Source organism: Amphiura filiformis, chromosome 13, assembly GCF_039555335.1.
Source record: "Amphiura filiformis chromosome 13, Afil_fr2py, whole genome shotgun sequence".
NCBI classification, from domain to species: domain Eukaryota; kingdom Metazoa; phylum Echinodermata; class Ophiuroidea; order Amphilepidida; family Amphiuridae; genus Amphiura; species Amphiura filiformis.
Genome location: NC_092640.1, coordinates 35,093,189 through 35,118,407, shown reverse-complemented (window position 1 = coordinate 35,118,407; position 25,219 = coordinate 35,093,189). Strand labels below are relative to the sequence as shown.

The following is a 25,219-nucleotide window of genomic DNA, read 5'->3' as shown; positions in this document are numbered from 1 at the left end:
TTTGGCGTGCTCGTAGGGATACCAAAACAGGTGCCTATGTTCAAATGGAGCTCAAATCTCCGCTGTGTACAACCACTGTAATAAGAATACAGAACACTTCAATACAGAAGAGGCAGTCATCCTAGATATCGTCACTGGGCGGGAAAACCTCGTATGTACTTTTTGCCCTTGAACATGGATGAAACAAACCATTCAATATAAAGGCTATGCCTACAAGTCTTTATCCATTTTCAAGGGCCAAAATTAAATATGAGTTGTTTCCTGCATGTACTTTTGGCCCTTGAACATGGATGAAGCAACATCTTCAATATAAAGTCTACTCCTACAAGGCTTTATCCATGTTCAAGGGCCAAAAGTACATATGAGGTTTTTCCCGCCCAGTGACGATATGGAGGAGAAGTGGTAGTGTATAATGTAGTGAGTAAGGTTTTTGTACCAGTAGCATAAAGTTACAAAAGTTGTTGTATTTTCATACTTGATAGTGTTTGCTGAATGCAGACTCACACAAATTTGAGTCAAGTCTTTCTTACAAGTCTGTTTCATTGGTTTTGAATTTGTCATAATTTTGTAGAATCGAATGAAATTGGGCTTTTGCAGTTGAAATCCATACACCCCTTATGAAAGATACAGTATGACCATAATCTTCCACAAAGTAAGTTTGAATTTCAAATATGGCTACCTAAATGTGTGACTCCATTTGAAATCTACACCCCTGTGCCTGTGGGGGAGATTAAGATCATGTCTTCTATAGGGGATGTATGGATTCCAACTGGAATAACACATTCAACAAGCACATCTATTAAGAGTGTGTGCATTCTTGTTGATACTCTGTGTGCAGAAGAATGAATCTGATTTGTCACAATGTTGCAAGAATCAAATTAGATTCTTACCAGCACAACTACACATGGATTAAGAATCAGTGTGGATTCTCACTGATGGTTTCTCTGCGTGTGGAGAGCAAAGATTCATTCTCACAAATCTTGTTTCCTTATGGATCAAATAATGATATGTTGACTAATTATTTGTAGATTATCTTGACTGTTAACTGAGCTAGTCAATTTATAATTCACACCCCCCACTGAGGAAGACTTTCAAGCAAATTTAACAGATCAAACTATTTCAGATCCAACCATTTTCATCCATAAAAGTGAAAGAAGTGTAGAAGATTTTGAAATTCCGAACACACTTTCTCATTTGAGGCCAAGCAAAAATGTCCTGCTGGCTTACTAATGGAATTTGGACTGTATTGAAATTTGTTAGGGCGTGTGGATTTTAAGTGGAATAGCACATTGTTGGTGATACATATATGGTAAACTATAATTCTTTCCTTCTCGTATCTTGCAGGTTTCAACATTTGTGGTGGTTTACGAGGCCTTCAATTTGTCTTAGATCGACGAAGAACCAACTCATTAATCAAGCAGAATAGTATAGAACAAGAGGAGGAGGAGGAGGACAAGGAGGTAAAGGAATCAAAGGAAACAGAGGAACAGGCCAGTATGGGGAATACATCAAACAAGGAATCATCACCAGTGGAAGAACGGGTGACATCACCAGTTGCCAACGAGCCTTCGTTAGAGGAGATTTACACCCAAAGGCAGCCGCCACATATCAGACGTTTTTTAAATCGATACGATTCCAGTTTGGAGTCTCGAGATTCAGGGCCACTGCTTAGCAGCAGGGACTCAACTGCTAGCGAGAATGAGAGCTTCGATCAAATGAGTCGTATGGGATCATTAGACAACAACAATTTGAGAAGTAAAGATTGTGATGATGGTGCCAAAGATGCTTCTGCAAGAACTGTGTCCAGTTTTCCAACCAAAGAAGTCTTCCATTCTTCCAATGAAACGAGCAGAGAGTCCAGCGTAGAAAAAGAATCCAGCAGTGTACCTGTGCCTGTAGACGAAGGCTCGGACTCAAATGGAAACATTAATGCCGGTGCTTTGACAGAAGAACAGATCAACGAAATACGAGAGGAGTTGATGTTACGAGCGCAGATCGTTAGAGCACGCATGGTGATGCCATCACCGCAACTTGCGCCGGTAGATGAGGAATCTGAAACGGACACACGGTCAACTCCGTACCGCGTCGGTTCCTTAGATACCGTAGCAGAAGAACGAACGCCAGATGGGCGTAAATCATCCCCCACCACCGAGAATGCTCCTGTTCTGAAGGAGGACAAACCGAAAGCTTCCAATTTGTTAAGGACAATGTCTACTCCAGAAATGGAGTTGTACCATCCAAGAAACCAGAAGAGGAGTCCACCACAGACGAAGGATGCAAAAGCATCTTCTGGAAGTCATGCGTCTACAGGTGATGATAGTAATAAATTGAGACCGGTAGTGCATAAAGTTGCTGAGAGGTTGCTGAAAGACAATAATGGACATGGAGGACAGGAATCATTTGAAATCGAAGAGGTAAGATTTTTTTTCTTTCTTTGTATTGTATAATGGGATATTTTCACAGGTTTTTAATTTTATATTTGTGCTTGACGTTGTCTCCAACCCAGGTAAAGCCTGCAAATTCTTTTTACCCATAAAATTTGATGTTTAGTTGTTTGAAATTGTGAATAAACGAAATGCACAAACTGTTTAGAACTTATTAATGAAATTTCCTGCTTACATTTTTTGCATCGGAACTGGTAAAGCTAACTGTTCTTCCATTCAAATCTGTGTTGATCACTCTCTCGTACTACAAGGCCATCTTTGAATAGGTTCTTAGCAGTGCTACGCTCTGTTTAATTTATTTGCATATTTTTTAATTCTATTTTATTCACTGATAGGAGGAAGAGCTAACTCCATAGACTTTTTGTTTTTGATGGAGAGAAATACACTAACTACTACTACTTCTTTTTCATCTTCATCTTCTGCTGCTTTTTCTTCATCTTCTTCTCCTTCTCCTCCTTTACCTTCTCATTCTCTTCCTTCTCTTCCTCCTCCATCTTCTCCTCCTTCTCTGTGTCCTCCTACTCCTTCACACAAACTTTCACTTTGATTTGTTACCTATAAAACAACAATGCCAATAAAGATATTCAAAGTGTATTCATGAGATGCTCATAAGTTTGCTGAATCAGTGTATTTACACGATGAATGAAAACATGGTAGAATTATACAACTAATATGAATACAAGCAAAAGCTCACCTTGTGATATTGACATTAAAATCTAGCTGAATTTTTTTGCTTATTTAATTAGTTTATACTTTTTAAAGACGCATGTGGTAGATGGCTATCACTGGGTCGTACAGCGTGTTTCTACAGAGCAAAAGGTATACAGGTGATGTGAAGTAATGTGGAGTGATGCGATGTAATTTGGAGTGATCCAAGTTAATACGCAGTAACAGTCTCAGTAGAAAGAGATCGGGTGAAGGGTGATGTGGGGTAACCTTGCCGTCAACCATATTTTTAGGTGGTATTTAGGTGCTGCGGTGTGTCCATTAAAAACTGTATGGGTGACAATTTAGCGGGTGACACCGTAAAACTGTGACAAGCTATTCGCCATAGAAGTAATAGATGTAACAGGATCTGTGGCGTAGTAAGGGGGCATGAGAAGTCTTGCCCTCCCCCCATTTGAACATACTAGTGCAGTGCGATATATTCAAAAATTGTTTTAACCTATTGCTATGGTAGTTAATCCTGTTACATATCACTTCTACAGTAATCATGAAAGCAGGTGGATGCGAAAGCAGGCGAGACTCATGGTTCGAGAACCACCTTGTTTACGCTGTGTACCCACTGGATTGAGTAAATTTCATTTTTTAAATTCCAAATCCACCCCTGGGGGGTCACTCCCATTGTGGCCTGTACACCATCCGCGATAATGAAAACGCGTAAAAAGGCCTTCCCTGTATTAATTCAATGGGATTTTGAGATGACAAAAAATTGTGTAACTCAAAAACGCTTTGTTGGAAAAAATTAAAACTTGGCATGTAAGGTTTTCTCATCAATACACACATCCTATATCATTTTCAAGGAGTTCTGAGCACAACACCGTAGCCGATAAAGCCACCTTAAGGTGGTTATGGAGGCATTATAAAACTGCTCTAATCATGTTTTAAACAGATTAATTGAGTAGAGGAAAGTACACTGATCAATATGCCTTTTGTTTGAAGTCAATCGGACATACGGTTTTCAAAATATATCAATTTATATTTTCTTTGTATCTTATTGTTTTTATCAATAATCAATAAAGTTAATGAGCTAAAATGACTGGAGAAGCTCATTAACATATCATTTTTTTTTTTTTTTTTTCTAAAAATCAATGCATAAATGTTTTGGGTACTTTTATTTTGCATACTTTTGTCCTGAAACTTGGTCAAAGTGTTTCTAATATGTTCTAATGTATTATATAGTGAAGCCGCCCTAATTTGCATAATTAATTAGCATTTATGCAAATTAGCTCATTAATTATGCAAATATGCAAATTAGAGGGCGGCTTCACTATTAGGACATATTAGAAACACTTTGACCAAGTTTCAGGGCAAAATTATGTAAAATAAAAGTACCCTGAACATTTATGCATGGATTTTTTGCAGAATATTGGCTTAAATTACATATTCATGAGCCTTTAAAGTCAGTTTAGCTCATTAACTACATTGATTATTGACAAAAACAATAGGATACAAAGAAAATATAAATTGATGTATTATGGAAACCGTATGTCCGATTTTCTCCAAACAAAAGGCATATTGATCAGTGTACTTTACCCTGCTCAATTGATCTGTTTAAAACATGCTCAAAACATTTTCTAATTTCTAGAAAATGCATCCAATACCACCTTAAGGTGGCTGAATGCAAGCAACAAAATCATAGTTCATCTCAACAAGAGAGCCTTTGTATGTAGTATCCATAATAATATTAGCTGATGTCAATTTTAATCAAGGTTTTTATAAGTTGATGACTTTAAAGAGCTATGCTGTCTCTGTTATTAAAGAATTATTGATGGAGCATGTTTTAAAAATTTAATGCCAGTGTAAGAGAGTTATGGCTTGTTTACATTGCCTTAAGGAGTCATGAATCAGTGCTCATGAAAAGATACATTAATCATTCAAAGCATAATGTATCAGATACCTGGGTTTTTGTTAATAATACCAGGGATATACTTTTTCAGGATTTTTATCATCTCCTTTTTATCATCTATTCACTGCACAAAAGTATAGCAAAATGCAGATTTTCAGGATTTTTCCCCAGTAGTTAAGTTCAGGGATTATCTGTTGAAACTAAGTTATATATTATATCTAAAGAATAAAAACTGAAAATACATCTTATTTGTTAAAACAATAAAATGAAAAATTTGATTTTAAAGGAGGATTTTGTGATCCTAGCATCCTCTTTTTATGACATTTTCAGTAGATGTCCACGAAAAAAGCTATTTCAAAAATTTCAGTTGATTCCGATTTTGCGCTTATGAAGTTATGCATGATTATGTGTATTACACTGCTCCATAGACAATGTGTTGTAATTTCGTTCTGGTGCACCAGAACGAAATTCAAATTTAGCGATATTTTTGCTAAACTAATTAATCTGCAAGAAATATTTGGTACATAAACATTATATAGCCAGAGGTATCCATTGGTATAAAATCTCAACTTTTTTTGAGAAAAGTGGGGGGAAGAGGCTGTGGATCACGAAATGCCCCTTTAATAAAAGTATCTTTTCAATTTTTGAACTAGAAGATAATGATATGCGCTAAAACTATTTTTTGCAAATTAACAATTGCCAGCATAAATCCAGAATTCAATGTAACTTGTTAAAATGCAGAATTTTTCAATTAAAAAATAAAGGCTTTGTGACTTTTATAAACCACTAGTTGCCGCATGAAGTAGTTTTACAGGATTGATAATAATTTTTCATTTGACATAATTTTTTGGATTTCCAAACAATTTTCGGGGAAAAAGCGTCTTGACATCGAAAGTGTTGGACACCGATTCGGACACTTTTGATGTCCAAACGATTTTCGGGAAAAAAGCGTCTTGACATCAAAAGTGTTCGGAAACCAATTTCGGACACTTTTGATGTCCAAACGATTTTCGGGAAAAAGCGTCTTGACATCAAAAGTGTTGAAACCGATTTGGACACTTTTGATGTCCAAACGATTTTCGGGGAAAGCATCTTGACATCAAAAGTGTTGAAACCGATTTGGACACTTTTGATGTCCAAACGATTTTCGGGAAAAAGCGTCTTGACATCAAAAGTGTTGAAATCGATTTGGACACTTTTGATGTCCAAACGATTTTCGGGAAAAAGCGTCTTGGCATCAAAAGTGTTCGGAAACCGATAATTTCGGGAAAAAAAATTTCAAAAAAAAGTAAGTAAATAAAAAAATTAGGAAAAAAAAAATTTGGAAAAACAAAAATTTCAAAAACAAAAAATTTGGAAAAAAAAATTAAAAAAAAAATTTAGGAAAAAAAAAAATTAGGAAAAATCAAAACAAAAATTTCGGAAAAACAAAAATTTCAAAAACAAAAAAATCCCAATTTCCTTAATTCTCTTCAATTTCCCTTAACTTCCTCAATTTCCCCTCATTTTCCCAAATTTCGGGACGAAACTCTTTGCCAGTATGGGGCCGGTATAGGCCCTCCCCCTCACCAAGTATCATAGCCATGCGACAAACAATGTAGACGTAACAGCATTTTTTAGCGTTTGTTACTAACGGACTAACGGACGGACGGACTAACAGACGGAGAGACATGGTGACTTATAGAGCTGCTACCCGCAGCTAAAAATATCCTTTGCCGGTACTGGGGATTGAACCCAGAATACTTGCGTGGCAGGTACCAATGCTAACCACTACACCATAGTATATATCATAACATATCGTGCGTTATTCATACAAAAAAAATCAAAAAACAATACTTACAATGAGGTTCATTGTCAAACCTCAACGGATTTAGACTGATAAAATATTGCTTGATATTGTACATACACTTTTGGAATTATTTGAGACATTTTCGTGTTATGTGTTAAACCAATGACGGCGTCAAAATTCAGTCAATCTTGGCCGCTCCCCTGGCAAAAACATGGACATTTTCATAATTTTGAGTTTTAACTGGGGTAGAGTTCTGACTGGCACCCCCTTGGCGCCACCACTGCGAGTTGAACACAAAATAGACATTTTTCAAACCTGGAAAATGTGCCCACAGTGACAAACTGTTTAATTTTTTTTTACTCTGAACACTTTACAGTTAATCCAACCTTGGCTGACATAAATTTTATTCAACAATCCAGGTAAATTGTTTCACCTGGGAAACTGTCAGCAGATAGTCAAACCTGACTCAGGTAGTTTAATTTAATAAAAAATCATGCCTTTATAGTGGAAACAATAGGCAGATAAAAATGTACATTTTTATACAAGGTTCTGATTTTGAAAAAAAAAACCATGGGAAACCAGTTGATGTGGTCAAACAAAATTAATTTTCATAGAATTTTTTTGTGATTTTGACAAGTATAATGTAACTTCATGGCAAAGATATTTGAGTGTGTTTTATATTCGTTTTTTCCATGCTAATGCAGACAATTTAAAAAAGGCGGGGAGGAATTGCAGCTTTCACATAAATGACATAATGCATTGGTTTATAATTTGAAAGAAATTGGGAAGCAGGTTGGCAGGAATGGGCTTTTCCAACTGAAATCCATCATAGACTCTGTCTTCAGAGTCTATGAATCCATACACTCCCTGTGGAAGGCATGGCCTTTGCAGTTACCTGAATGGGTGAATGCACCCCTTCTTGGGAGATTAAGGTCATGTCTTCCATAGGTGTATATGAATTTCAGTTCTAAGAGCAGTTTTTGCTGGACTAATAAAATGGTTCATGAAGACCTTTTCCTTTTATAATGCAGGATGGTTGCATGGGTTAAATTAAAGCTTGAAGTTTTCCGCATTGCAGATTTTCCGTGAATAAAGCAGAATTAGGATGAAAAGCAGAAAATGCAGTTTTCATAAAAAGAGAAAAAAACACATCAAAACCCCACAAAAATGAAGAGATTGAACAATCTTATCAATAAAATGATATAAATATTAAAATCGGCTTCAAAATGTAACATAATAAAGGATGTTTTACCATAAAATATGGACTATACATCAGGCCAAAAGGGAAGTAATTATGAAATGCCATTTTCAGTGCAAGCTGTTGTAATCTACACAGAAGTCTATTTTTTTTAAACCAATCCAATCCAATTCAATTGAACAACAACAACTCTACACTTTTGTTTTCGTGCATGTTACATTAGGCCAAAACAAGAAATGTGTTTAAAAAAGACAAGCAGTGATTGAAGGGAAAGGGCTAGATTGGACATTTATTGGGAATAACTTTAAAAAGAGGCTTTACAAACTGGAAGGAAGGAGATAACGTTTGTATGATGCTTGTTGTGATTTGTTGGTTGCACTTATATATAGGGGAGACGGGGGCATATTCGCCCTATTTTTTAATCGCAAGTTGTTTGATTGTCCTCATCTGTTTTTTGTTTTACTGTACAAAAAATACAGACACTAATTTTGGAAATGTGAGCCAAGTTGTTAAGTGCATAGAAAGATACAATTAAAGGATGATAAACTTTTCATCTTTATTGTTAACTTAATTTTTGTAAAAGTGTGTTTTCAACTGAGCATATGCAGTTCAACTGACGACGTGCACATTGTCAGTAACCAGAAAAAATATCATGGCTGAAATCTAGGTCAATTTTATTTTACACGTTTAATGCACTTTTATGAAGATTGAAAAAAGATCTCATAAATTGATTAGTGTGAAATGCATTTAGAATTTGTAGAAATTCCAAGTTGTAAATTGTTACCATATGCATTAAAGGAACTTTTATAGATATTTGTCAAGAACTAAACAAAATCTGTCAAATTGTCTAAATTCATTTAAAAATGATTGTTAAATAGGGAAAATATCCTTAAACCATTTTCTTATCAGAAATATCAACAAATAGGGAGCACGGTGGCTGAGCGGAACGGGCTCCGGCTCATAATTGGAAGGTTGCGGGTTTAAGCCCCGGCGACGTCATTGTGTTGTGCCCTTGAGTAAGGCACTTTATCTCAATTAATCCTCTCCACCCAGGTGTACAAATGTATAAATGGGTACCGGCATTCTTAAATGCTGGGAAGATAACAGACTCGCTGTGGAGGAGGTGTAGCGATCCCCCTATAGCAACATTACATGGAGGAGTCTGGCCCAATCGCCAATGAAAGAGAGATGGGCACTCCGATCACTGTTTATATAGGATCATCTCCTTTACTTTTTTTTTAATCAACAAAACATGAATAAAAACTGAAAGGTTATGTGCGTCTTAGAGATTGCACCCCTATTGGATTTGCACAGAGTACCTTATGCCCAGCAGAGATAACGAATTAAGATTTGTCTCTTTGACAAGAAAACACACCGTATTCGATGTAAATCAGGAAATATTTTCAAAGTATTCCTGAATGTCCCTTTAATTATTGATGTGTTTTTATATGGTGTGAATATATATTAATTGTGATGTGTAATGTTAAAAGGAGACACTTTTGGGCAGGTTATCAATTTTGAGGTTTTACAGCTTCAATAGTTTAGTTTAGTTTAGTTTTTATTCGGATATCACTTTTACATCAGTGGCATTCATCAATATGATGGTGCATCCAAAAACATTTAAATAATAGCAATGTAGATAAATATATAAAACAACATTAAATTAAATTTAAATTAAACAGAAGTACATACAAATAATGATACGTTTCAAACATGAAAAATAAAAAATAAAATATATTTACAAGTAAACATGAAAATACGAAATAAAAATATTTTCAATACAGAGATATTTTCAATACAGAGATATTTTGCTCCACAACGCCGCTTTTCCCCAATGAAACCGACATTCCTTAGCGAAGATATTGAGTTTGTAAGTTATGATATTATAAAATTGGAAATTGAAATATCAGCCTTTAAAATGTTATTGACAATGTTGAGAGTAAGAATTACCACCTTCAGGATGACCCCGAAAAAATACAAGATGCCAGTTACATTCCGGTCTGAAACTATCAGACAATATTTTAAACATTAATAACATTACAAATTTGCAACAAACCCAAATTGTGAAAAAATCACCCCGGGCAGATTTTTGGCTATTTATCCATTTACGATCCTGCCCAAAAGTGTCTCCTTTTGACATGACACGTCACAATTATTATTGTATATTTGATGTAGTAAAGCAAAATCCAAATGCCATTTCTGTCCCTTTTTTTGGGGGGGGGGTATTTTGCTTTATATAGGAGAGCTTGAAATAAGTGCTTACTAAAATTTGCAACATGGATTTGCAAATATATATATATTTTTTTTTTCTTTTGGATTTGCAAAATATTGATTGTCCTATGGACGCAATAAGTAGATCAAACACAACTATTGCCGGAGCTGGATCTTTACCATCCGAATCTTTTATTTCCTTTCATTTACACGGTTGATCAAGTGTCAACTGTGTTCTTCATACTTAATTTAATATCACATACATTTTTGTATCACCTCAGACAGCTATATCATCTGAGGTATATTACTTCAGATGTATCAGACAGCTACAACATCTGATACCTGTCCCATTCTCCAAACAGCATAATTTGGCTAGGATTTAAACAATTACAAATGTACTCATTTAATATCACCTCAGACGGCTGTATTATCTGAGAGTATACACAGTTGACAGGAAATCAACTGTCTATATTATCTAATACTTTTAATATCACTTCAGACGGCTATATCATCTGAGCTTTATGTATCAGACAGCAATCATATATGTATCCAGACAGCAATATCATCTGATACCTTTTTACGCAATCAGACAGCTATATCATCTGATGCCATTTACGGTCCTGAAGTGAGACGACCCACTTCAAATCCCAAACAGCATAATTTGGCTTGGACCTAATCATTACTCATTCCGGAATTAGGACAACCCCATTCAATTTCCAAACAGCCTAATTTGGAATTTGGAATTGACATTAAATATTAAGTATGTGAAAACATTCCCAATGACTTCCTCAAATGCAGCAATGTATCTCCATTTTGATTCATATATTGGACAAAATGGTAAAAAGCAAAAGAAACAATGCCATTTAATATCATATTTTTCATAAAGGGAGTGGTGGGTGGGTTTTAAAATTTTCCTGACCTCTTCGGATGGTATCAAAACAGCTTATGAATTTTCCCGGCAATGTTTTCTGACAAAACGGCCACGCCCCCAGAACCGCTGCCTATGATTGGCTACTGGCACGCGACTCGACCCAGGGCATGGATGCACAACAGGTGTCGGCCTGATGTCACAACACGCATAGCTCCACCTTTTATTGATCTACAGGACAATGAAACCCTTTTCAACAACCCAGGGCTTATTACGCCAATGACAATTTTGGTTTTGATTGAAGTTGGCTCAATCAAAACCCGATTCTCACAGATATTTCTTTTGCACAAGCCTTGAACAAAATATGTCATTTTGCAAAAAATTACATACCGCAAAAATGATGATTTGTTTTCACATCGCGAAAATTTTGTGCTGCGATTCAATCAAGATATGCTATTTTGAAACATTTTATTTACATAAATTTCAAAATATTGACATCTTGCAGTTACTGCAATCAGTTTCTTTCTATATAATAATCAAAACAATTTCCCTGTCAATTTATACACAGTTCTCCATGGCAACTATCTTTTCATTCACACACAACCGAAGTGGTACATATATCGTCTGAATTCTATTATATTTTTTTCATTCTCATTTCGGTATTTGGTAGCAGTTCAAGTGTGTATAATTATCTGTGGAAGAACTAGTTTATTATTGGAGTGTTTCATAGAATTGCTTTGGAAGTCTTTTCAGTGATCTTTTTTAACAACAGAAATAAAAGACTTATTGTACAATGGAAGTATGGGAAATCAAATAATTCAAGTGCGAATATTTGCGGAAGAACCATTTTTATTATTAGAATATTTCGTAGAATTGAAGTGGCCTTTTTCACAATAGAAAACAACAGATATTGTACATTAAGAATGACAGGATGGGAAATTGAATTCATGATAAATAAATAACTCATTATTGTGCGTCGCAACGTCATCACATTGTACAGTGATTTTTATCATGGGAAAATGTATTTGAATGTATATTGCTGATTGGTCACAACACATTTATAATGGGCTATTCCAACTGAAATCCATACACCTATGGAAGACATGCCCTCAATCTTCAAGTTGGATTACCTTCAAGGGAGACTCCATTTGAAATCTGCACCCAGCTGTGTGGGAAATTAAGGGGCTGTGCAATAATTATGAGCCGGGGGGGGGAAATTTCCAAATGGCCCGCCAAAAATGGCTTCTCCCCCCTCTCAGCCTGCCAAAAATTGCTTGCCCCCTGCAGCGAGCAGGAAAATTTGCATATTAAAGCGTTTCTGTACTGTTTTCCTAAGCCGTAGTGAATTTGCTCTCAATGAGAGAAGACACAGCTTATTTTGCTCTGAGTTTGCTGTCTTTGTTTGCTACTTATTTCAATTTGAATTTGCCTTCAATTTTTGACTTGAATTTGTTTTAACTACAGCATGTAGTTCTTGTTGTTTGCTTTATATTTTGTTGTCTGTCCCTGAAGAAGAGCAGTTTATCTGCTCGAAACGTCAGGTTTTTTTTTTTTTTTTTTGTCTGTTTAGTGTTTGACTGCTATGTACACAGTGATTTTCATCACTTCCAGTGTACTGTTTTCCTGACACTTTTGTGGGCTCTGGAATTGGCCATTTTTGGCCATCGAACTTTGCCTATTTTGTGCCTTGCTTTTTTTCTTTCCTTTTAGACTGTTTTATTTAAAAGGCGCCCCATGAATGTGTGCCAAAAATCGCTTGATCCCCACCCCTCTCCGCTGGCCAAAAATTGCTCCCCTTTCAGCTCACCAAAAATTTCTCCCCCACCCAATTTTACCCTCCCCCAGGGCTCATAATTATTGCACAGCCCCTAAGGTTAAATCTTCCATATAGGGGGTGTATGGATTTCAACTGGAATAGTCTAATATTGGACATCAATTCGGATATTGCATTTTGTTTTTTCCCTCCCCAGTACATGTATTATTACTTCACAATACAAAATTACTAAGGTGAGAAGCACAGATTCAATTGCTTGGTCATTTTGTAGGTTTTGTAACTCATAGTTTAATGACTGATATTTGTGCTTGAAATCATTGATGCCTGAAAATATGATGTGAAATGTTCTCTGTCACAAAATTTAGGTCCCTGGCCTCGGTGATTATAAATTTTTTACATTAAAATGAAATCCAGTCGGCACTTTTTGGTGTTTACATGCAAGTAAATTTTTGCTCTGTTCCATTTTCTTAATCCTAATGCATTGTGGGATGGGTAGAATTCCTCCACTGATGCAAAGGATACTGTTTTTTGTTGTTGTTGTTGTTGTTGTTGTTGTTGTTGTTGTTGTTGTTGTTGTTGTTGTTGTTGTTGTTGTTGTTTTTGTTGTTTTTTTGTAGTTGGATCTTTAGGGTTGCATAATGTGCAATACAAGGTGTTTATTTATAGCACAGTTGATATTAGATTTTAGATTATTTTCAGGTCAATTGTGCAGAATTGTGAATTTCTACAGAGATGGAAACTGGTCAAGTTGTATCATTATTTGGACAAATATATTGATACTTGAGATTGCTGTCCATCAAAGGGGAAGATATAAACACCTCAAAAGAAATAAGTCCCCCTCTGAACATGTCGTCATAACATCGTAAGGTTTTGTTTTGTACCAACAAAACTAACTTTGAAATAATTATATGACTGTTTACTAAGTGCTGTGTGAAAATGAGAGATTTCCATGACTTCAGGGCTGAATGAGCCTAAATTGAAGACAAAAAGTGCCCTTTCCAAAAGTCACAAAGTAGGCCTATGCTTGTTAACTGCAAGGCGTATTGGGACAAGGAATGGAACTGACCATCTTACAACTCACTGTGCTGAAATCTGCACCAAGGGGATTTGCATGGCTGAATGATCAAGAATCGATACACATTACAGTAAATGTTCACTTGGTGAGGATTTTAAACTGCACTCAAACACATGGGGTTTTCCATTAGCGACAAGCCATGAATCAACTTTTGTGACAAGCATAGGCCTACTTTGTGACTTTTGAAAAGGGCAGTTTTGCCTTCAATTTAGGCTCATTCAGCCCTGAAGTCATGGAAATCTCTCATTTTCACACAGCACTTAGTAAACAGTCATATAATTATTTCAAAGTTAGTTTTGTTGATACAAAATGAAACCTTACTATGTTATGACGACATGTTCAGAGGGGGACTTATTTCTTTTGAGTTGTTTAGGTCAGATAGTATAGTACTGGACTAGCGATCCAGAGGTCACATGTTTGAATCCCACTTCAGGCAATTTTGATTTGCTCCCCTTCGTTTAAAATTGTTATCTTGTTTTAATAATTTCTGTGCGTGTATACGCTGGCGAAGTTATGTAATAAATCGGATTAACTACCATAGCAATAGGTGAAAACAATTTTGAAAATATCGCGCTGCACTACATGCAGGTTGAACTAATCACCTGTGTATGTCTGCACTCATAGATTGAACACAATACTGGTCTTTTCAAAGATACTAATCTTACAGGTGCAAGTGATCAGCATGATATGGTTCAATGCAGAGGTACCGCGTGAAAGTATCAGTGCAGCGCGGTATTATTCAAGAATTGTTTTCACCTATTGCTATGGTAGTTAATCCGATTATTACGTAACTTCGCCAGCGTATATTATTTATACCCTATACATTAAGTCTTGATGGCAAGTCTTACAGGCTATGCTTACATGACTTTGTTTTTACTACAAACTTGTTAAAGCTGATTTGTGATTTGCAAATTGTGTATTAATACCTGTTTGTTTCCCTTCATTCTCTTTTTAATGCCAGATTTCCAGCACAGAGAATCAAGATGAGTCAGGTAGTCCTAGCAATAAGACTGAAGAAAAACCATCAGAACATGGTAAGTCAAAATGGTAAAATCAAAATGACTTTTATCTGAGGTAAACATAGGTCATAGTGTTTGGGTTACTTTAATAATATTTTTAAATAAAAATGGTATTATGTTCAACACATTTTGTTTGAAATCCAAAAAGAAAACCAGTATTAAATATGTGACATGTCATGCCAAAAGCAGACACTTTGGGCAGGTTATCAATTTTGAGGTTTTTACATATCTTAAATATAGAGATATTTTGCTCCACAGCGCTGTTTTCCCCAATGAAATTCCTAAGCGAAGATATTGAGATCATAAGTTATGGTATTATAAAATTGGAAATTGAGATATCGGCCTTTAAAAATATTATTGACAATGTTGAGAGTAGGATTTACCTTGAAAAATGTCTCAAAAAAATACAAGATGCCAGTTATATTATGGTCTGAAACTATCAGACAATATTTTTAACATCAATAATAGCACAAATTCGCAACAAACCCAAATTGTGAAAAATTCACCCCGGGCAGATTTTTGGCTATTTCTCCATTTACGATCCTGCCCAAAAGTGTCTGCTTTTGACCCGGGCTTTTGACATGACACGTCACAAATGTTTTTCATAACCTCATAAAGATATTCACAGTAATACAAGAAATAGTCATGCATCCATATGTCATTTCATCATAAAAAACATTTTTGCATTTTCTCAAGTGCACTCAATGTGACTCAACCCCCTTTTATATCCAGGGTCCTTAATTACTTTAAGATAGTGATTTCTGAATAATGGTAAAATTAAGATGACCTAAAAAAGTCCTCCTTGATTGATGAGAATAATGAAAGGGAATGGACTTGCATTTTACCATTTTTGGACATCTTTGTTCTATGAAGTGTTCAATCATTGTGTTTGCTTTTAAGAACATGTCTTAAAGCAGCACTGTATGGACAGATACAGCAGGGCTAGAATACTTTGGATACAGGTTGTGTCAAAATGTTTTTTCTTCATCAGTTCTCCTTGGTGTTTTTGAAATGCTTGCATCTATCAAACACACAATTAGATGATTCAATTTGAAATGGCAAGACTTTTAAATATAAAATCTTGTATTTTTCAAGTGGATCCAATGGTGGGTTTGGAAGATGTGCGCTTTTCAAAAATGCCAACAAACGGACGAGGAACAATCATTTTGATACAGCCTGTACAGTTTAGACAATTTCTTACAATTTTCTACATGATTTGCCCCCTGCAACTGAATATATGTACAGCCAAGTAGAAAATGGGTTGACTTTTTTGATGGTATCTCGAACATCAGCAGACCCAGTGACCTGGATAGGTCTTTTTTAGGGGGGGGGGGGGGCAAGGTAACTTTCAAGGGGGCACGATTTGATGAAAATGCATGGTCAAAAATGGCTAAAAATACAATAAAGGCATACAAATTTTAAATAGCATTGCAGCTGGTATCTTATGGGGTAAGAGGGGGGGCTTCTGGGGGAGCTGCCCCTGAGAAGACCTGGACAGACCTCAGAGCAGACCTGGACCCTAGAAGTAACAGACCTCATGCAAAACAGACCTCGTGCAAGTGCATTGGTAAGCAGTTTGCACTGCGAAGATGCATATACGCAGTTATCTATGCCTAGTTAAAAAAAACACATTATTTTTACTCAAGAGGGCACTTAGGCTGACAGCAGATCAATATCACCTGTTTTAAGAAAAAAACGTTTTAAGAAAAATTTCATTACAAACGATAACAATTGATTATGTTATGCAATGTAACATGTCTATAGTAAAACAAGTCGCAAATCGAAAAATTGTTTAGTTGAGTTGTAGCCAAAAGAAGATGTAAAATGTTTATTTTTTCAGCAATGTCAGCATTAGATTTATTCCAGTAACCATTATTCCAATTTAATGGAAGTTTCAGCATATTATTTGCGGCCTATAATTTCAACAAAAAATTTAAAAGAAGATTAGTTTAGCTCGACAAATGTCTTATTTTGCTTGATCGGGTCGTATGTTTGCCGTAGCCTTCACACCCAGCTTATCCATGCCTGCTATAAAGGTGTATTCAATGGTATGAATTTAATTATGTGATGTCAATAATGTGACATACAGAGGAAGCAGTGTTGAATCCAGATGGTGCAAAATACTCACTATATACCACAATGGCCTCATCTCAATGGCATAGTTCAATAACCTCAATTAAACAATCATAGTGCAAAATTTGACCTCAAGTTGCAGAGTATGAGTTTTTTGTACCCAAATTTTCAAAGGTCATTCAATGAACATGCACTCCGATAGATGAGCATGTTGTGGATCCTAGTGACTATGGATCTATCTAAGGCAAAAAAATTGTTTGGTTACCCTTCCAAGACAAAAATTTGGAGGATCGGTATGTCAGACCTTTATTTTTTTTTTCCATGGGCTCTTCCTTAATTTTTCCTCCATTTTGCAAAGGCTAGTATTGAGAAATGCTCGATCATTTTACTGTAAAAAAAATGTGTGTGTTTTTGGATATGCATTTTATTTGTTAATAACAAATATAAAATGTCCTTGATACTGTCCAAATTTAAGGTTTCTTCTAAAAAAATGATTGAAAAAAAAAACAACCTAAGATTTCTCATTTGTTCGGTCGGTCACTGAGTGCAACTAAACATTTTTTTTTTTGGGTAGGGGGGGAGGGGGCGCAATATTAGTGCACTTGGACTACATGTATGCGTTGCTGCGTTTGTTACATTCCTGGTCCTCTGTTCATGCGCAACTTGAAGTGTGCCTATCATCATTTAATGATGTTCCAAGGAAGAAGAGGGAACATTAAACTTTGAGGGAGGGGGGTAAGTTTGGTTGGGTGTGGATGTGTGCCCGCTGAGAATTAGAAAGTGAACTTATCCATATGCCAATTTTCCAAGAAATTTGGATCCATTGCTATATCAAAAGTCAAATTTTCCGGCCAAATTTCATGCAAATTGCCAAAATAGTCGGCAAATTTCGAACGTTTTGAGTGGCTACAGCAAGGCAGAATTGGGCAATTTCAAAAATTCAGAAATTCACAATATGATGCGCCTGTCAAAATATGCAGGGCATCATGGGAGAAAGTGGACATTCAAAGGAACAGATATCATTGTATGTTTAATTATTGTCAATATAATAATGATGTCACATGCAAATGCACACTGAATCTATATGCAATTTATGCAAGCAATAGAGATTGATGTAGATTTGACCTGGAGTTTCATATAGACATCCTCATTTTCACCTGCAAAGTGTCCTTCAATACGGTACACTACAATTAAATGGACTTTTGTGTCAATTTACCCAAGCAATGCAGAATGATGTAGATTTGACCTGGATTCAGAAGTTTCATATAGACATCCTCAATTTCACCTGCAAAATGTCCTTCAATACACTACAATTAAGTGGACTTTTCTGTCAATTTACCCAAGCAATGCAGAATGATGTAGATTTGACCTGGATTCAGAAGTTTCATATAGACATCCTCAATTCCACCTGCAAAATGTCCTTCAATACACTACAATTAAATGGACTTTTCTGTCAATTTACCCAAGCAATGCAGAATGATGTAGATTTGACCAGGATTTACAAGTTTCATATAGACCTCCTCATTTTCACCTGCAAAATGTCCTTCAATACACCACAATTCAATGGACTTTTATGTCAATTTACCCAAGCAATGCAGAATGATGTAGATTTGACCTGGATTCTGAAGTTTCATATAGCCTAGACATCCTCAATTCCACCTGCAAAATGTCCTTCAATACACCACAATTAAATGGACTTTTGTGTCAGTTTACCCAAGCAATGCAGAATGATGTAGATTTGACCTGGATTTGGAAGTTTCATGTAGGCATCCTCAATTTCACCTGCAAAATGTCCTTCAACACACTAGACAACAATGGACTTTTGTGTCAATTTACACAATTGCGCAAAAAATGTGAAAGAAATAACCATAAAAGCATACATGCAAAAAAACAAAACACATTGGTTTCAAAGAATGATAAAGAAGGTGTCAAATTCGACTAGATTTGATTTATGGAGAATAAGTAGATGCTGCATGGTTTGGAAAACCATGAAGACATCGGAAATTATTGGAGTGAGTGTCAGCAGTAATTCTGCATCCAAAATTGAGAAGTAAAATGTTTCAATGATCATGATGATGATATTTTTGAAAATTTAGAGTAACTATATTAACCTGCAATTCAGGGAGAGGGATGAAAAATTGCTTGCCACTTCCTTTCGGCTCGCCAAATATTTCTTCCTCCCCCCAATTTTACCCTCCCCAGGGCTCATAATTATTGCACAGCCCCTATGTAGATGCTGGTTTGGAAAACTATGAAGACATCGGAAATTATTGGAAAGAGTGTCACATCAGTAATTCTGCATCCAACATTGAGTAGTGTTTCAGTGATGATATCTTTGAACATTTAGGGTAACTATATTAACCTGCAATTCAGGGAGAGGTATGAAAGATGAAATTTGGCACAAAATTGCCAGGTAAAGGGGTTAGGAAGGGGGAATTGAAAATTACTTCCAAATACTTAGTCATTCAAGAAAAGTGCCAAGCAAAACAAAAAAAACAACAACAAAGAAGCACCAAAGAAACAAATATATATGTAGGCTTATCCATCTATTTAGAAGCCATAATGTATGATTTCCACAAAATTTTAATTTTGTTTTATTTCTACACCCAAAATGCTGAAATGATATTATTAATATTAGTAATAAACTGTCAGGAAAGGTTTCTGTCCATTTTAACAAAAGTAACAAGGTAAACTGAAATAAACCGTACTGGCTATTTTGGCCATTTAACATGGAGTTCTATGGGGGGACTTTTACAATGTCAGAATTATGACGTTATATCAAAATTGATCTGTTGACCTGACAAACACAACAAATTTGACTGAACACTGAATTTGTGTAAGCATTACAAATATGCCAAAAAAAGTGAGGTTTGAAAAAAATAACCAATTTAATATTATACAGAGATGCCACTTTTCTTGATTTATCAGGAATTCCTGATTTTTGCCATTTCAGCCAAGCATTCAGGATTTTTTTGGCAATGAATGAGTGCTACGCTTTGCAACTTACTAATTTTTTTAAACAAGCAAGTGGCATCTCTGATTATCAGCAAATTTCTTGATTTCAGGAAATTTTAAAGAAAATTTACAAATTTCAGGACATTTTTGCTCTACCCGTTCTATGCAAAAGAATAGGGAACATGCATTTACAGGATTTTTCCATGTTTTTCAGGAAATGTTGACAGCACCAAGTGGCATCTCTGTATTATGGCTTTAAAATCTAACAAGTCCACAGATGGGTTGGTACTAATTATTGTTCATTCCAGATGGTTATACCGATCAATAACTAAAACTGGTTTTAATTAACTTTTTTTGAAGGATTATTTTACCAAATTTGATATGTTTTATGTGGCAGGGATGTAGACTTTAATGATTAATGACTACCATAAATTTTAGAATTACAGCCTTCCACAGATATGAAAGAATATGTTTAGTCCGTATACGTTCCTCAAGTCAGTAAAGTAAAAGCAAATTTTGATATTTTCTCAAAAACGGTTAATTTTTGCAGGAATCTGTTATGCTACTTGGTTTCCTTGTATCATTTCCTTTCTGAAAATGAATACTTTTATATACTTCTCGTCATTACATTTAGAGACACAATAAAAAACAATATCTAAATTACTGACTCGAGAAAGGTATACAGACTATAGATTATAATGTAATAATGTACTACATGTTATTATGTAGATTTTCGTATGTTGAATATGATTTAAAGATTGTATATTAACAAAAAATTTGTATCAGATTGCGGTAAAAAGAATTTTGTTGTCGCAGTTTTCAATAGTGAATGGTAATTTAAATAATTGTGTGCATAATATCTTTTTGAATCATTTCGCAGTGTATTCTGGTACTTTTAGTATATGATAAGATAAAAAATTGTGATCATTGATTCGTGCTTTCAAGCAAGAAGTTACTAGTCAAAATAGCCAAGATTTAGTCACTTTGGAATTTCATGTTTATTAGAAAGTCCAGGTATAATCACCCCCCCCCCCCAAATTCTGATCTTTTCAGTCTAAAAACAGTGCAACTGTGCCCAGGTCTTTAACTGAATATAATGGACCGATTGCAAATTTTCTTATTAATCATTTGTCACCAGGTTATTTTCTCATTATTTTTGTATCAATTTTACCATTGAATTTAAAAAAAATATTACAGAGACAGACAGATAGAAAAACAGACAGATTTTGTTTTTTTAGGAGTTTTCTCTCTGCAAATACTAACAAATGTTTCAGAACTTGTGTTAAGTACTTAGCTTAGTACACCAAAAGAGCAAGTAAATTAATATCACATTTATTTTTTCAAATCCATACTGGTTCTTGAAATCTGACAGGAAAGGCTCCCATTGAAATTGATAACCACATATGACAGCTAGGAGTATTGGACTATTCCAGTTGAAATTCATACACCCCCCTTTGGAAGACATTACATTAATCTTCCACACAGGGGGTGTGATTTCAAATGGGGTTACCTGAATGGGTGACTCCATTTGTAATCTATATGCTCCCTGTGTGGGAGATTAAGGTAATGTCTTCCATAGGAGTGTATAGATTCCAGCAGAAATGGCCCAAACATGACATTATTTTATCTTTTCCAGGAACGCTAAGTCGTAATCCAAGCACACAGTCAGATAGCAGTGGTTTTGCTGATGAAGGCGATACACCGACCAATGGCGCTAGTGGTAACCAAGACAACAGCGATGCATGCAGCACAATGACCAACACTGAAGTCCAAACAAGCTTTGACACGGTCGGACTAGATAGCTACGAACAAGGGTCATTCTCCAGTCGACCGAGTAGCATTGACACGCACGTTTCAGAGCACGACATACGGAGACTTGCAGAACGACGCGAGTCATTCCGTAAATCGAGAGGGACTAGTATTGTTACTACTGCCACGTTTAATAGCATGGATCTATTAGACGATGACGATGCCTTTCTAACAGATGATATTTCAGATATTACTTGTGGTAGAAACACTCCAGTTTCGCAAGAAACTGTGGCATCTTCCAAACCTCGCCCCCTGCGACGAAGTGGTACCTTCCCAGGTTTAATTGAAAAGCCTGCCCAACATGGTGGTCCTAAAACTGTACCGGAAATCCTCACTTCTTTGAAAGATAGTTTACAAAAACCGAACCTGGCGAGGGAAGACGGTGCTTCAAGTCCGGAACTGTCTGAAAGGAGAAGACGGATGATGTCAAGTAAAATGTACAGTGTAGATTTGGAGCGATATGATGCTCGTGTATTTGAGGATCATTCAAGCAATTGGGTGACAAACTCTGCTAATAATCATAATAATAAAAATAGCTCTGATGCGGAGCTAGCTTGCGAAGCCAGTAGTCATAGCATTGCGGATGCTGAGTTCCAAGTGGAATCATTGAATAACTTAATTCCAGTGTGTGAAGAACAAATCGTGCCTTCCAATACCGAAAGTGAAACATTATCTGCGAATTCAGCAGCATTCGAAAATGTAGCGAGACCTCAACCAGATCCCGTCCATAGAATAAATGAACAAAACAGTACAGAATCCATCCCACTATGCCTATCACCAACTCTTGAATCATGGGATACATCCGATTTCAGTAGTCATTCGCGATCTACGGAATCGGAACCGTTTCGGAATTATACCCCTCTGCTTAGTCCTCCACCTTCATCTTCCTCCTCTGTTCTTCCTGACGATTCGAAATTGACTTTGCCCAGTAAAGCGCCCCCTATTGATAGAGTATGGCAAGTTATGGACACGGCACATCATCTTGAGCAGCATAGGCTGTCACAGGGTTCGCAGAATCCAACGTCTGTTTGCGTGTCAGAATTGAATGCCAAGTGCGAGCCTCGTGAGGAAGGGACGGAACGGTTGAGGTCGTCGCTGGAAATGGAAATCTCAGGGCAAATGGATGAAAGAAGTCTTCCAGAAGATGAACATCTTCACAGTCAAGATTGGTCAGCTAATCCAGTGCTGGTAAGTTCCAGTGAGTGGTGGTAGAGTACTAGTGTGTCTCATCTTAAACCCCCTGAGCACTACCTGCCGATCTAACATGGCCTCTGATTGGTCAATTACATGATATCTTCACTTTAATCACCAATCAGAATGGAGCTTTGCAAATAAGTCACTCCATTTTTTTTATTATTCTAAAAATGTTGCTGATTGGTCCAATTGATAACGAAAACTTCTTTTTGGCCAATCGGCAGGTAGTTCGAATACTCTTGGGGTTAAGTTGAGACTCTATAACCCCATGTTGGATTTGGCAGTGGCAAGTTTGCGTGCATGATTCGAATCTGCCACTGAAATCCGACATGGTGTTTCTTTCAACTTGAGGCGAGATACACTATAGTAGTGTTGGAGTTTGGGGCCAAGAGTGTATCACTCTAAAATACTGACCTAAAAAAACATCTGACCTAATTAGCACCCCTCCCTAATATAAGTGCCCCATTTTCAATATACACCTTTAGAACTATTAAAATGAGTAGTATCAAAAAAAGGCCCTAAATATTCATCTATCATGTGTGTCATATGTTTCAGACCATGATTCAGATTTACATGTGCAGTTAATAAACTAATATCAGTTTGCATGTTGTAAAGTCACTGGCTGGGCACTTATATAAGCGGTTAATGGAATGAATATGTCTTCAGCAAAAGTCAATCGTATCAGGTATCATTTCTTTTTAAATGCATGGTACTCTGTTTGTTTAAATCTGTATATGAGTTAACCTCAATGTTTATCAACAATGGCAAGGGACTGGTATATCGATATGCTTGAGTGAACCCCATGCAACCACTGCAATGTTCAATAGCCTCATTGTGATGTGGAGGGAGGTTTAAAAACATGAGCCCTAAACAAAATATGATGCGCGCGCATACTGCCAGGCAAAGCCCAAAGAAAATTGTGATGATGTGTGCGCATACTGCTAGGCATTAACGTCAGAAGTCAACTCATCTATAGAGCTTAAGTAAACTTACTTTGTATTTTCATTCAATGTTGGAATGTGTATCATTTCTGAATGTTCTTTTACATCAAACCCATTATACAAACAATTTTTTCACAGCTATCTCCAGATGATGAAGCGGAGAATTGGCATAGAGCTATGGCGGCTACCGGCACACCTACAATGCTTCCTGACAAGAAGTTCAGCCAGGTATGTGATTACAGGGTTCCTGCGGTCTTTGAGAGTCCTTGAATTTGAAAACAAATTATCAAGGCCTTGAAAGTCCTGGACATTTGCACAAAGTCCTTGAAAGTCCTTGAAAATTGGAATTTTACCTGAAGTATAATTTTGACAAAATTTGGGGAGTGGAGAGGAGCTGTCACTTTTGTTAGTATGTGCCGCATGGAGAGCCGCATCATGATTTTTGTGTTGTGGTAAGTCCTTGAAAATCATGTTTTTGGTCCTTGAAATATCCTTGAATTAGGGCTTCAAGGTGCGGGAACCCTGGTGATATATAGGTGAAATCAAGAGGCATTGGGCTATTCCATTTGGAATTTGCTATACCCCTGTAGAAGATTAAAGAACAGTCTTCCACAGAGGGAGTATGTTTTTCAAATGGAATTAGCTGGGGGAATAATTATTTTGAAACCTAATAATAGGCCCTATACTCCACCTGTATATGGCTTTGCATATAGGCATATATCTTTTGTAACTGGAGCTAGTATTTCAAATGGAAGTTACCCTATTGTTTATTTTATTTGAAACACATGCTCCCTTGATGGAAAACTTTAGCTGAATCTTCCACAGGAGAGTATGGAGATCAAATGGAATATCCCATTTTATCTGCCCAGCAGCAATATATGGTTAAATGCCACTTATTAGAGCTGAGCAGTGCTTAAAAGACAGGGACTATAATGAAAGACAAAGATAAAGAGAATTTATCGCGTCTGATGTCATCCGTCAATCAAACTCGAGCACGGTTTGTTTACAAGTGTCGTGATGATGACTTGCTGAACGTGGATTTATAACCGGGTGCCTTATTGTTAATTTTGCACCTTTCGACATGCAAACCATCTCAAAAGTTAGGTCTTTATAGTAGGAAACTTTCTTAACCGAAGGCACCATGTCCACAATGCCTAGAAAAGCTGCTTTTTGTCTTGTAAAAGTACGTAATTTTTTCGCCATTTGCTGCTATTCCTTTTCTCCGAGCAGCACCAGATAGATCGGTCTTCCTTTTACACGCTGATTAACCTGTGTAAACCAATCAAGGATCGTAATTGAC

The 25,219-nt window shown here is 36.3% G+C and overlaps 1 protein-coding gene across 5 annotated transcripts in view; it reads left to right on the top strand.

Moving 5' to 3' along the window:
* LOC140168272 (uncharacterized) overlaps nucleotides 1-25,219 on the top strand; it is a 246,724-nt gene that overhangs the window by 204,848 nt on the left and 16,657 nt on the right. For all 5 annotated transcript variants that reach the window (XM_072191627.1, XM_072191625.1, XM_072191628.1 and 2 more), the window contains 4 exons: nucleotides 1,345-2,414; nucleotides 14,890-14,962; nucleotides 21,612-22,972; nucleotides 24,058-24,147. In XM_072191627.1, coding sequence (XP_072047728.1) covers nucleotides 1,345-2,414; nucleotides 14,890-14,962; nucleotides 21,612-22,972; nucleotides 24,058-24,147 — 2,594 coding nt within the window. The remainder of the gene's footprint in view (nucleotides 1-1,344; nucleotides 2,415-14,889; nucleotides 14,963-21,611; nucleotides 22,973-24,057; nucleotides 24,148-25,219) is intronic.